This window comes from Microtus ochrogaster, chromosome 6 (assembly GCF_000317375.1).
Source record: "Microtus ochrogaster isolate Prairie Vole_2 chromosome 6, MicOch1.0, whole genome shotgun sequence".
Lineage (NCBI taxonomy): Eukaryota > Metazoa > Chordata > Mammalia > Rodentia > Cricetidae > Microtus > Microtus ochrogaster.
The window spans coordinates 66,922,883-66,937,568 of NC_022013.1; the positions used below are offsets into that span (position 1 = coordinate 66,922,883).

General features: G+C 42.3%; 1 protein-coding gene across 2 annotated transcripts in view; it reads left to right on the forward strand.

The window, feature by feature from the left end:
* Positions 1-14,686, forward strand: part of Cacna2d3 (calcium voltage-gated channel auxiliary subunit alpha2delta 3) — an 833,716-nt gene that overhangs the window by 180,112 nt on the left and 638,918 nt on the right. For both annotated transcript variants that reach the window (XM_005348768.3, XM_005348769.3), the window contains exon 3: positions 10,823-10,939. In XM_005348768.3, the coding sequence (XP_005348825.1) occupies positions 10,823-10,939 (117 nt within the window). The remainder of the gene's footprint in view (positions 1-10,822; positions 10,940-14,686) is intronic.

Below are 14,686 nucleotides of genomic sequence, written 5' to 3' on the forward strand. Positions count from 1 at the left end.
CTCTCCCAGTGAGTCTACAAAGCAGTGTTATAGGTTGGGCATCATTATCCCTGGTGTTCTGCATAAAGAAACTGAACTGGGGCTTGGGTGGTTACTGGCTTGAAACAACATAGCCTCCATCCCTAACTTCTTCTGTCAGCCTCCTTGATGTACCTGGGGAAAGCATCTCTGGATTCTGCACTTTATTCAGGATTTTATTCTCCCCTCTATTGTATTCACTGAGGTTTTGTTTTCCCCCACTTCTGATCACTAGTCTGCCCTTTTCCCCAAGACCTGTGGTGGCCCCGGATGTCCTGCCTACAGTGTCCCAGCTCTCATCACTTCATTTCGCTGGCCTTGTTTTCATTATGCACTCTTCGTTAGGATGTTCCTCAGCTGTGACGTGAAACAAGGACAGTTTGTTGAGCCACATGCAACCTCGTATTCTAGACCTCCCTAGGCTGCGCTTTCATACACTTTACCCTGACTGTCTCACCACTCTCTTAGTCTAATCACCATTCAAGGGTCTTACAGATGGGAGTCACTACTTTCGGTTCTTTTCATCCCATTGCTCCTTTACCCGTTAACCCCACAGCATGTGCTGACCCCGAACAGAGGATTCCTCAGTGTTTGCTCCACTCACCATTATGGCTGTTGTGTCCAGGATCCAGCCTGACTTCCCAGAGACACAAAGCATAGTCCGTGGATCAAATAAATGGAGCATTAGAGACAGGAGCAAACTCATGGTGGCTCCAGTCATGTATGGGAGAGCAGCTGTGCCTTTCACGTGTGTCATCCTTTCGTGTCTTCTTGTTGTATGACCACGGGGACGCTCTCATACCTTCCTACTGATTCCTTCCTCCAGCGGGAGGATGACTGATATACCTGAAGCAGATGTCATCACGTGCTGTTCTTGAAGCCATGCTTGCACAGCTGTGTGGGAGGTTGCCGGGGAGGGGTCAAAGCTTTTACTAAATTTGTTCTTGCAGAACAGGAGGGGGGCTACAGCCACAGGTGACAATTGACAAAGTCTCTCATGGAGGCTCCAGGGCACTTTGCAAGTTGGTTTCTCCTCTCCCTCCAGGTGTTTGGACTAGCAAGAGCTGTGTGTGCTACTGTGTTCCCCTCTATAGGCCCTGAGGAGGGTGTATGCCACTGCTGGCACCTCCTTTGTGCCTGTCACGTGGTGTTTGCTTTCTCTGAGCTGCTTTTGGGTGGCTATGACTCTTGCCAACCAGCTGTCCCCAGTTCTTGATATTGGACTCTTCTTAGAGTCCAAGCTGCTGTTGGCACCAAAATCAACAAGACAGAAGATGATGGGGTTGCAATGGACTTTTCAAAAAAAAAAAAAAGTCGGAAGATATTTGGCCTGTCAATCTGTTGTCTCTCTATCCTGGAAAAGTTCAAAAGTCTGAACAATTAGATGTCAGGCCTTTTTAGGTTTAAAGCCAAACCTGTGACTTTCACCAGCTAAGTAAGGCCCTCCTTGCCCCAGCTCCCTAGTGCAGCACACCGAACCTCAGAAGAGTAATGAAAATAACCCAGGGAGATACAGGAGCCGTGTGCAATGCAAGCTTGAACTGACTGAGTAGATTCTGTTGTTATGGGTTACCTTTAGGGATTCTGATTGGGACTCAGATCCCCCCTTTATAAAATTTGCTCATGAAAATATTTTAGGCTGTTTGGATCATGGAAAGTTTTTTTTCCCCCTTCAACTTCAGCAGATAGTTTTGCTGGGTATAGTAGTCTAGATTGGCAACCATGGTCTTTTTGTATTTGCAATGTATTGGTGCAGGCTCTTCTAGCTTTCAGAGTTTCCATCTAAAGATCGGGTGTAATTCTGATAGGATTTCATTAATATGTGACTTTCCTTTTGCAGCTTTCAATACTTTTTCTTTTTGTACATTTGGTGTTTTGACTATGATATCAACTTGAGAGTGGAGGGACATGAGAGGGTTTCTAGGGAGGTCAGCTGGGAAGATCTGTACTGGAGGGAAGGGAGGGGAAAGTGGTGTTTGTTTCAATTAGGAACATTTAAAATAAATAAAAAAAGTTCTAAATAGAACTATACATTTCATGTTCAATTTATAAAAATGTAAACTCACCATAAAATTTAGAAAAATACAGGTTAAAAAGAGAAGAGAGAAAAAGCATTGTTTGTGGTTGCATAGGCAGCTTTGACCACGGGAGATTTTTTTTTTTTTTTGGCGACCTGTTTCTATCCTACTCTGGAATGGGAAGCTGTTGTCTTCCTTTTCTTCCTTCTTCAGAGGGCAGTTTTCACGGGAGATTTTTTTTTTTTTTAGCTATGTAATGTGCATTGCTGGTCAGTGGTTACGTACGTTATATTGCAACACACTATATGCATTTTCCCTGCATCCCTTGATACAGTTTGGTGTGGATATGTGGGATTCATGGAGTTGCTAAGGTCAGACTGATCTCCTCTGTAGGCTCCTTCCTAAGGCTTTTGTTGTATGCTACTGCTGTAGGCCACTGTGGGATTGTTGCTGATTATAGACAATCACTGGATTCCTTTCCCTTTCCTTCCCAATCTTCTGATTCCAGTAACATGAAACATTTCCTGGCAATACCAAAGCCTTCACCTGCCCTGATTCCAGCAGGCACCAGCGTTCTACGATGGCAGGATGGCTTCCTCAGGGTGGCAAGAGAGTAGTGTCCACTTGGTCCATTAGCAAAGAGCATCTGATGACAAGTGGCTGCAGAGAGGGCAGGCAGGGATGGAGGAAGGAAACAGTGGACTGATGGATGTGTCTGAGATCTGGATCTTGGCTTGCACATGTTGTGTTGAGGTTAGGGACTGTAACAGGGGTCCAAGTTGTGCTAGGAGGTCAGCAGTTCAGAAGCTCCTGTTCACAGGGAAGGTTCAGGGGAGAGATGCTGGGCGACCTTACTGGAAAGTTAAGAGTTAAGTCATTTCTCTTCCTGATCATGTTAAGATCAGAATACTAGGGCCTGATCAGATGAGGATTCGCTAAAGGCAGAAGTACATTTCGCCCTTTCTATGAACACAAGGGTGATTTCGGTCTTGTTAAACTTTTGTATTTTCAGTACTTAATTAGCCTCAGGCATAAAACCTGGCCCCTGCTGTGAATTTCAGAGCACATCTGGCAAGCAGAGGAAAACCCCTGGATGGCTTTTGAACTTGGTAGAAGTTTCCAGTGATTGTCACTGGAGTTTTATTGAGATAGCAGAAGATACTGGTAACCAGGGTTGGGTTCACCTGGGCTCCCTATTCCAGGACAGTGCATCTCACTTCCTACAGGTGAGAACTGTCACCTAAAGAGCCAAAAGACAGCACGCCTACCTTTCTGCCTGCATCTCATTTTCCACCACCTTGCAGTATAACATCACCATTGTCGTCATCATCTTCATCATCATCGCCATCACCATGACTACCATTATCATGTCCTGTCTATTCGGCATCAGCCTTTATTCCGAGAGTCTCTATGTGTATGAGTTGTGGGTGGACCAGTAACATGAGGGCCTGGCCCTGCCTCCTGGGCCACCTCAGCTGCAGTACTGGGAGAGATAAGTCTAGCCACTTCTGACTGGGTTTTGAGTGCTGGGATGTCAGTGCAGCATTGTGGGGGACCATAATAGCCTTGATATGAAGGAGGAACAGGACACTAGGAGGAGGAGGAATAATGGTTTCCTGATTCAAGAGAGAGGACCCCAAGAGTAACCAATGAAACCTTTAAGTATGCTCTCGGGTTGCAGGGAGAAGGATGAACCTCTAACTCTTGGGACATCACAGACTCTTGCATACACAGCAACTCAGAGTGTCCAGTGAATATCACAGCAGACCTTTATCTTTCTTCACGCTCCGGTGACTAGGAAAAGCGTTTATATCTCATGATTATCATTATTCCCGCTGGTCCTGGTGTTCAGGTCAGAGGTCCCAATGTCCTCTGATAACTGATAACTGTTGTTATCAGTGTCTCCTTTTGCCCTGTCTTCTGCTGGTGTCTGGTAGTGGGTGTTGTTGTTGGACTAAAAGTGGAATTTGCTGCTTCTAGAACCCGAGGTCCGATGTTGCTGCCTCACTGCTACGTGTTAGGGGTTTCCATTAAGTCTTGGGAATCTGGGAAAATCCTTCCCTACACTCACTCCTTTCCTTGGGCTCTCTGCCTTTGTCCTCAAGCTGGAAGTGTTTTTCTTTTTGGATTGTTTTGCCAGGGGTCCAACCTGCACATCTGAGGCCAGAGCTCTACCAGTGGAGTGGCACTCCCATCCTCCCAAGTTCTCCTTTGAGAGCCCCATTGTATTGCCTCAAAGAGCTTACAAATCAGGACTGGAAATGGATGTGTTTGGAGTGACACATGGCCACATAGTATATCTCTAGCTGAACCGTGGGTGGAAGGCTGGCCTCTGCTGGCCAGGACGAACGGTGCCTCTTCTCAGATCCCACATTTGAAGGCAGAGGTGGGGGAATGCGAGGAAATGGATATTTATACCTTGGGAATTATCCTGCTGTGTCTTCACACTTATTACCTAAAATAACTCCGGTGACACCCCAGAGCCAAGCTGCGGCAGGAACCCCTGTTTTCCTCAGTCAAAGCTTGAGGTGCGCTTTAAGGAAAGCAAGATAAAGTCCCTACACCTTCCGTGCCTCAGCATTTTTATAAGGACATACGCATCATGATGTTGTTTTCACAGTGACGTAAAACTATTGTGAACTCATGTTGGCAGGTTCAATAAGAAACATTTCCATTCAGTCGGAAAAAAAAAAACTAAGTCTTTATTCAAACCAGCTTAATTTTAAAATCCCTTTCTGTTCATACAAACCACTAACGGTCCATCAGAGCTTCTGTTCATGTGGATTGTATCAACTGATATTTTTCATAGTAGATTTGATAACTAAGAAATTTAAAGAGAAACTAAAAGATACAGATGTGTTATGTAAGTAATTTGTTTCATGAACAATAGCTGGTATGCACCTTTTCCTTTATTTGGCAAATTTCTTTAATGTTCGACTTAAGCAGAGGCAGGCGGATGCTTACACAGCTGTCTGCCTCAATCTGTTGATAGTTGTTGGTATCCACGACTTAAGCCATCTTAGTTTAGATAAGCTGTTGGAAAAAGGACTCCGTGGACCCCTGCGAGTGTCTGAGGAGTCTTCAGGAGTCTCTGCACCACTTTTAGAATTGCTGCCTTAAACAAATTAGTTATTGCAGTATGGAATTATCTCCTAAATTAGTGAGTGGTCAGTACATAAAATTATAGATTTCATCGTGATATTTTCTGGTATGTGTGTGCTCATATGTGTGCAGGTGTTTTTCCTTTTAATATACTTTATTGTTTTAAGTTGAACTATACATTTTTACCACTTCCCTTCCTTCCACCCTTCTCCCCTTCCACCCTGCCCCTGCCCCTCATGCTCCCAATTTACTCAGGAGATCTTGTCTTTTTCTCCATCCTAGTTGGTTCCATGTATTCCTCTCTTAGGGTCTTCTTTGTTGTCTAGGTTCTCTGGGGTTGTGGACTGTAGACTGGTTATTCTTTATGTCTAAAAGCCACTTATATGTCAGTACATTTGTCTTTCTGGGTCTGAGTTACCTCACTCAGTATGTTGTTTTTCTAGTTCTATCCACCAGCATGCAAATTTCAAAATGTCATTAATTTTTTTACCAATGTGTAGTGCTCCATTGTATTAATGTACTATATTTTCTCTAACCATTCTTCAGATGAGGATCTAGGTTGTTTCCAGGTTTTGGCTATTACAAATAATGCTGCTATGAACATGGTTGAGCAAATGTCCTTGTCGTATGATTGAACATCCTTTGGGTATATGCCCAAAAGTGGTATTGATGAGTCTTGAGGTAGATTGTTTCTTGAGAAACAATTTCTGAGAAATTGCCATACTGATTTCCAAAGCCAGCTGTACAAGTTTGCACTCCCACCTGCAATGGGAAAATGTTCTCCTTGCTCCACATCTTCTCCAACATAAGTTGTCATTAGTGTTTTTGATCTTGGCCATTCTGACTGGTGTAAGATGGTAGCTCAGAGTAGTTTTGATTAGCATTTCTCTGATGGCTAAGGATATTATGCATGTCCTTAAGTATCTTCCAGACATTTGAGATTCTTCTGTTGAGAATTCTCTATTTAGTACTTTACCCCATTTTTTTTTATTGGATTATTTGTTCTTTTGATGTCTAACTTCTTGAGTTCTTTGTATATTTTGGAGATCAGTCCACTATTCTTTTCCATTTGGTAGGCTGCTGTTTGTCTTGTTGACTGTGTCATTTGCTTACAGAAGTGTCTGTGCTACTGGGGTTATATTTAGGAAGTGGTTCCCTGTGCCAATGCGTTCAAGTGTACTTCCCACTTTCTCTTCTATGAGGTTCAGTGTACTTGGTTTTATGTTGAGGTCTTTGATCCACTTGGACTTGAGTTTTAGGCATGGAAATAGATAGGGATCTATTTGCATTCTTCTACATGTTGATACCTAGTTATGCCAACACCATTTGTTGAAGATGCTTCCTTTTGTTACCATTTTATAATTTTAGCTTCTTTGTCAAAAATCAGGTGTTCTGAGGTATGTGGGTTGATACCCGGGCCTTTGATTAGAGTCCATTGATCCTCCTGTCTGTTTTTATGCCAATACCAAACTGTTTTCATTACTGTAGCTCTGTAGCAGAGTTTGAAATCTCTGAAGTTCCTTTATTTTGCAGGGATGTTTTGACTATCCTGGGTTTTTTGTTTTTCCATTGTTCTTTTGAAGTCTATAAAGAATTTTGCTAGGCATTGCATTGAATCTGTAGATTGCTTTAGGTAAGATTGTTATTTTTACTGTTAATCCTACCTATCCAAGAGCATGGAAGATCTTTCCATTTTCTAATGTCTTCTTTGATTTCTTTCTTCAAAGATTGAGGCTCTTGTTATAAAGGTCTTTCACTTATTTGGTTAGAGTTACCCTAAGATATTTTATGTAATTTGTGACTATTGTAAAGGATGTTGTTTCTCTGATTGCTTTTTCAGCCCATTTATTGTCTGTATATAGGAGGGCTACTGATTTTTTTTTTAATTAGTACTGTATCCTGCTACATTACTAAAGATGTTTATCAGTTGTAGGAGTTCCCTGGTAGTATTTTTGGGGTCACTTATATATACTATCATATCATTAACAAATAGTGAAAGTTTAACTTCTTCTTTTCCAATTTGTATCCCTTTGATCTCCTTTTGCTGTCTTGTTGCTCTAGCTAGAAGTTTAAAAATTATATTAAATAGAAATGGAATGAGCAGCCTTGTCTTGTTCCTGATTTCAGTGGAATAGCTGGGAGTTTCTCTCCATTTAGTTTGATGTTGGCTGTTGGTTTTCTGTATATTGCCTTTATAATTTTTAGGTATATTCTTATGTTCTTGCTCTTACCAAGACCTTTATAATGAAGGGGTGTTGAATTTTGTTGAAAGCTTTTTCAACATCTAATGAGATGATCATGTGGGTTTTTTTCTTTCAATTGTTTAAATGGTGGATTATATTGATAGATTTTCATATGTTGACCCATCCTTGCATCTCTGAGATGAAGCCTACTTGATCATGGTGGAAGATTTTTCTCATGTGTTCATGGATTCAGTTTGCCAATATTTTATTGAGTATTTTTGCATCAATGTTCATGAGTGAGGTTGGTCTGTATTTCTTTCTCTTAGTGGTGTCTTTGTGTGGTTTGGGTGTCTGGGTAACATAGCCTTGTAAGAAGAGTTTGACAGTGTTACTTCTGTTTCTATTTTGAAAAATTTGAGGACTATTGGTATAAGTTCTTCTTTGGAAAACCATCTGGTCCTGGGCTTTTTGTTTGTTTGTTTAGGAGACTTTTGATGAGTGTTTCTATTCCCTTAGCAGTTATAGGTCTATTTAATTTTCTTATTTGGTCTTTATTTAATTTTGGTAAGTGATGCTTATCCAGAAAATTGGTCATTTCCTTTAAGTTTTCCAATTTTGTCGAGTATAGGTTTTTGAAATATGATCTGATGATTCTCTGGATTTCCTCCATGTCTATTGTGATATCCCCCTTTTCATATCTGATTTTGTTGATTTGAGTTTTCTCTCTCTGCCTTTTAGTTAGTTTGGATAAACTTTTGTCTATTTTGTTGATTTTCTTAAAGAACCTACTCCTTGTTTCATTGATTATTTGTATTGTTTTGTTGTTTCTATGTTCTTGATTGTTTACCTGATTTTTGCATTTTCAGATTTCCTTTGGTTTGTGCTTTTTAAAAATTGCCTCTATTTTAGTTTTTAAGTTTTGAACCATTTCTTTCATCTAATTGATTACTTTTTTGGGTTTTCTTTAAGGGATTTGTTGATTTCTTTCAGTTTTTTGGTTGCCTTTTCCTCCATTTCTTTAAGAGAACTTTTCATTTCCTCTTTAAGGGCCTTAATCATCTTCATAAAGTTATTTTTAAGGTCTTTTTCTTCTGATTCATCTGCCTTGGGATGTTCATGTCTTGCTGTTGTAGAACCACTAGTTTTTGGTGATGCTGTCTTGTTCTTTATGTTGTTGAGTGTATTTTTACCCTATTGTCTACCCATTTCTTCCTCCAATTGGAATAAGTAGAGTCTGTGTTTCGGTGGAGGGGTTCCTTTTTCCTCTAGTTGGTGGAGTGAAGTTTCTTCCAGTTAGGAGCTGTGGCTCCACTGATTGTTCCTTCAGGTATAGGCAGAGTATAACCATCAGTGATCATTCCTCCAGGTACCTATGGTCCCAAGGGTCAGATGGTAGTTCCTCTTGGTGTTGGCTGCACTGAGACTGAGACTGAGGCTCCAGTGGTCAGACAATTTCTGGAGGTCACTGCCGTCATCCTGGCCCTCTTCATTGCTGCTCATTCTCCTCCTCCCAGCATCCCGGCCTTGCCTGCCTCCCTACTGTTCACTCTCCTCCTCCTAGCAGTCTGGATGTGTGCCTGTGTAATGGCTTATCTTGGTTGTCAACTTGGCACACCTGAGAAGAGGGAGACTCAATTGAGGAATCGCCCCCATCAGTGTGGCATTTTCTTGATTGCTAGTTGCTGGAGCAGAGCCAGTGATTCCCCTGGGATGGTGGTCATGGGTTATGTATGGGAGCGAGCTGAGCAGAAGAGAGAACAATCAAGCAAACAGCACCCTCCATGGTTTGTCATTAGCTCCTGCTTCCCGATTCCTGCTCGAGTTCCTGTCCCGATTCCCTCAGTGATGGATTGCCATGGGGAAATGGAGTTGAAAGAATTCTCTTGTTCTTTTGATCTGCGGCTTATCACAACAACAAGAAGCCACTAGTACAGCAAGTGAGCATGTACCTGTGTGCACAGTCAGAGGAAACCGTAGCCACCTTCTACCTTGGTTTCTTTTCCTATTTTTCCTTTTCTTCTTCTTTAAAGCAAGGTCTCTTACTGACCTGGGGCTTGCATGGTCTGTCTTCCTCTCCCAAATGGTGGGATTACAAGCATGGGCCACCCTGCCTGGCGGTAGTGGTGGGATTACAAGTGCGTGCCCCTCTGCCTGGTGGTAGTGGTGGCAATGGGGGTAGCTGTTTTCTGCTGCTCTTCTTCTTCCTCTTCCTTTTCTTCTTTTCCCCCTCCTCCTCCCTCTTCTTTATCATTATTATTCATCTGAGTTCTGGAGAGGAAACTCAAATTCTTGTGCTTGCATAGCAAGTACTTTTCTGAGTGAGCTATTTCCTTAGCTGCATTGTGATATTATAGTTTGATCGCATTCATCCTGTCGCTCCCTATTGTTCCCCTCTCCCTCCTGTTAATCTCTCTTCTCTTCCATGTCTCTTTCTGCTCTCATGTTCCAAAAGAAAGAAACAAAACAAACTACAGGCTCCATGTTGAGGGAAAATATGTATTAGTGCATAAACCTAGGGCCATGCAAATGCTAAGCAAGCATCCAGTCACTGAGCTCCACCCCCAGGCCAGCAGGCTGGCACCAGGATTTCTGAGCTTCACCCCAGGCCAGCAGGCCAGCACTAGGCTGAGCACATCTTATTTTGCTTAACACGATGATCTGGTCTCCCGTGTATAATGGATTCTTATAGAAAAGATCATCTTCAATTGAGAAGATGATGAAATCAAGTCCAATCAGCACCCTAGGGCATTCCGTAGATGTGACCAAACTTGATTAGCCAAATTTGTTTAGTTCTTTACCTGAGTGATGCTGTGATGCTTCAGCTTCCAGTCAGAGCCAATGTAGTGCGATTTCTAATTGGTCTTAATAATAAAAACCCATAGTCAGATATTAGAGAAGCAGAACAGACAGCCACTAGTTCTTACTTCTATGAAATCCTCCAACTAAATGGGGTATCCTGTCTCTACAAGTCCTCAGACCGAATGCCTTGGGTTCCTGTCTCCTCCCACCTCATATTCCTCTCTGCCCAGCCAATACCTTTCCTGTCTCCACCTCCCTAGAGCGAGGATTAAAGACATGTGACCAAGTACTGTGATTAAAGGTGTGAGCCACCACTGCCTGGCTGTTTCTCATTGAGATTGGATCAATCTAGTGTAGCCCAAGGTAGCCTTGAACTCATAGAAATCTATCTGCCTCTGCCTCCCTAATGCTGGGGATTAAAGGTGTGTGCCACCACTGAATGGCCTCTATGGCTAAGTAATGACTAGCTCTGCCCTCTGATCTACAGGCAAACTTTGTTATAGCACAAACAAAATATCACCACAACCAGACTCAATTTTCATGTTTTTCTCTACTTGATTTTGTAGTTGTGAAATGTATCCTACCATCTCCAACCCCAACAGCCATGGTGTTGATAAAGTTTTATTTCTGCATCCATCAGGGGAAATCATGCATGAGGTCCCTTAGAGTCAATTCTTTCTAATGATGCCCCTCTCGTTACAGAAATACAAGGAGTATGAGAAAGATGTTGCCATTGAAGAAATTGATGGTCTCCAACTGGTGAAGAAGCTGGCTAAGAACATGGAGGAAATGTTTCACAAGAAGTCTGAGGCCGTGAGGGTAAGTCTTCCAGGGTTTGCACTATGTTGTCCAAAGACACACAGACAGCCAGCTTTTGGGGACTGTCCCTGATTAACCGAAACTTGCCAAGTTTGCCCATTGCATGGATGCTCTTACCTTTCTTTATGCTGGTGACCACGAAAAGTAGTTCTGCTTTGCACTCTTCACATATGGGACCCCGAGGCCCATCTTTATCTTTGGATGTGAGACCTTCAGCACAGGGGCTGCAAAGGAAGGGTTCCCAACTCTGATGTGCTCACTAACTTCTCAGGGTTACTCAGGGGAACGCTGTGGTTCACTGGACAAGAGAGAGATAAAGCATTGTTAGAAAAATGATTGCCACAGTGTGAAGCTGAATGAATACCATGGTGGGCCAGATGAAGTCTGGAAGAAGTTGGATGTTCTCCTGGCTTTATCGGACCCTTACTGAGATTACAATGTTTGTATTGATCCAAGCAGCTCACTGAAATTTAATATCAGCCATATGAAGGGAATTGCAGCATATATGGTTTTTGTTGTTTTTATTGCTAAGTTGACTTTCTACTTTATTTTTCACTGTTGACCAATCAGGGCATCTTAGGTTCATTTTTGTGGTGTGTGAGTAATGTGGTATCCTATATTAAAGCCATATTGATATACGGTTGCAAGGAAAACTGCTACCCAATGGGTCTTTCATTCCTGTGTCTACTTGGCTTGATTTTTCAATTTTAATGATCTTCTCCAGTAGCATTTTGTTAGAAACGATCACTCCTTACTTTAGCTTTTCTCATGCTGCATTACCAAACCAATTTTCTCAAAGTATTTCTGCCCAAAGAAGATAATCTCACATTTCTATCTATTAACAATTTCATTTATTTTGGGTCTTTGTATGAACATGAGTAAGCTTGACCTGGGTATAAAACCTTTCTTGTCATTTAGTAGGCTCTGCTCTTTGGCCAAGAAGTCATTGTGAGCCTTAATTTCTCATCTGCAAGAACATGCCACCCTTAACACCTGAGGAGGAACCTGACAAAGCTTGTTCTTGGTGCAGCCCCTGCAGGGAGAGGTGCTCAGTAAATGGAAACCAGTACTGTGAGCCAGCTCTGATAAAAGCTTCTTGATGGATGCCCTGAAGAGCCTTGAAGGGAAATTCTTTTAGATGCCACAAACATGGTGTACCAGTAGTATTGTGGAAGCTGCATGGTGGTCTTCGACCTGTCTTATGTCCTTGCCTTGAAGCATCTGAGAGGAATCTTACAATAAAGAGTGGGCTCGGCATGCATGCTAAGCAAGCCACACACCACTGAGTTACATTCCCAGGCCAGCTTTCGTCTGTCTGAGTATGGCTCATGTTTTTCCCTAATGGGCATGGCAGCTTGGTAGCCATTCAGACATCAGAAGCAGAACCCTGAAGTAAGGATACTAATTAAGTGCTGGAGAGATGGCTTGGGAGTTAAGAGTATTTGCTACTCTTGTGGAGGACCTGGGTGTGGTTCTGAACATCCAGAAGATAGCTCAAAACAGCCTTGACCTTCATTTCCAGAGGATCCCACACTTTCTTCTGAACTATGCAGGCGTTATATGGCCATGATGCACATGCATACATGTAGGTAAGACACAAAAACACATAAACATAATAAATATTTTAAAAGAATAATAATTTTACACCATTATGATGAGTTCTTGTTTACAAAATGGATGTTTCTTGGGTAGAACTTTTAGAATATATTGAAAAAAAAAACAAAGCAAGGTCTATCAGATGCTTTTGTCATCGCTCTGACCAAGTAGCAAACGAATCTTGAAGGAAGGGATTGCTTTGGCTCCCAGTTTGGAGGGCCCAGTCCAGTATAGTGGAGAAGTCTGGTAGCAGTCATGTGGGGTAGCTAGTCAATGGGCACCTGCAGTCAGGAAGAAGAGAACGGGTCAGGGAGGGGATTGCTGGTGCTCAATTTGCTGCTTTGTTTTTATTCAGTCTAGAACTGTAGCCCAGAGAATGGTGTCACCTGGACGTGGAGGGGACCCAGAGAATGGTGTCACCTGGATGTGGAGGGGACCCAGAGAATGGTGTCACCTAGATGTGGAGGGGACCCAGAGAATGGTGTCACCTAGATGTGGAGGGGACCCAGAGAATGGTGTCACCTAGACGTGGAGGGGACCCAGAGAATGGTATCACCTAGACCTAGACGTGGAGGGGACCATCCCACTTTAGTAAATCAGTCCTGAAATCTCGTCCCCCACAAGCCCAGATGTCTGTCATTTAGATGATCCTAGATTCTGCCAACCTGAGAATCAAGATTGACTGTCACACATAGAGAAAGTATCATCTGGAATTGTGACCATGTGCTTTATAGTCTAGTCCCTTTGTCTGTTCTGTTTATGTGCTTGTATTTTTTTTTCAATTTGAAAATTAAGGCACCTGTTCTCCTTATAATCCAGCTTTTTATCCTTTCTTTCAACCGCCCCTTGGTAATTTCTCATGTAATTGTGTTTTGTGGTTTCCTTAGGTAGCTGACATGTTTATTAATTGATTCCACTGCTTCTACCTATTTGTACATTTAAGTTGTTTGCAAGTTTTGAAATCAATATTACTGCTGTAAATTTTTATGCATATCAATAATAAATCAAGCAATCTAGTGGTGGGCATCCCTTTAAGGATTTTGCCAATATTCACGTATCTTGTCTTTACCATAGCCCATGATGGAGGTTTTCATGCCATCTGCAGTTCACAAAGGGGAGATGAAGAGGTAGATGCTATGTATTCTCTACAGTTACACTGAGTTTGGGGCTCCAGGTCACCAGAGCCCACATTCCTCATCACCTCCATATACCTGGTGTCCTAGACAACACACTATATTCTTAATAGGAAGCTCCAAATCTGAGGGCATCTAAAATGTTCTGAACCTACTTTAAAGTTATTTGTGTTTAAAATTTTTTTCTGTTTTTTTTTAAGATTATGTTAGTTTACAACTCCTCCAAGCAGTGTATGAGTACTGTTTTCTTGAGTCATCCTTGTATATATTAATATGAATATTCATAATATTTTCCTTATATATGTTATTGTTTTTACTTTATCATTTTACTTTTTAATATCCCAGTTTTGTAGTCTATGTATGTGTGTGTATGTATGTTTGTGGGGGAACACATGTGGCACCGTGTTCATGGGGAGGTTAGAGGTCAACTTGCAGCAATCAATTCTTTCTTGGGTCCCAGAGATCAAATTCTGATGGCCAGGCCTGACAACATGTGCCTTTATCTGCTAAGCTATCTTTCCCAAGGGTTGTTTCTGTTTTTGTTATTTGGTTATGGTTATATTTTTGAGGCTAGGTCTCTCTGTGCAGTCCAGACTCCCCACCGGCCTTGAACTCAAGTGATGCCCTGCCCTGGGCATCCCAAGTTCTGGGATCACAGGTGTGTTGGGGGCTATTGTTTTCAGGTGTGTGACTTTTGTTTATGCTGCATTTGTTTAACTCTGTGAAGCTCTGTTACTGTACTTGTCTAAAACACCTGATGTCCTAATAAAGAGCTGAACAGCCAATAGCAAGGCAGGAACAAGGATAGGCGGGGCTGGCAGACAAAGAGTATAATTCATAGACGTGTCTGGAAGGAAAGAGAACAAGGTGCAAGAGAACAAGGAGAGGAGGCATCGGGGCCAGTGGCCCAGCCCCCCAACCAGTCACGGAGTAAGAAGAAAGGTATACAGAAATAGAAAGATAGCCGGGCGATGGTGGCGCACGCCTTTAATCCCAGCACTCGGGAGGCAGAGGCAGG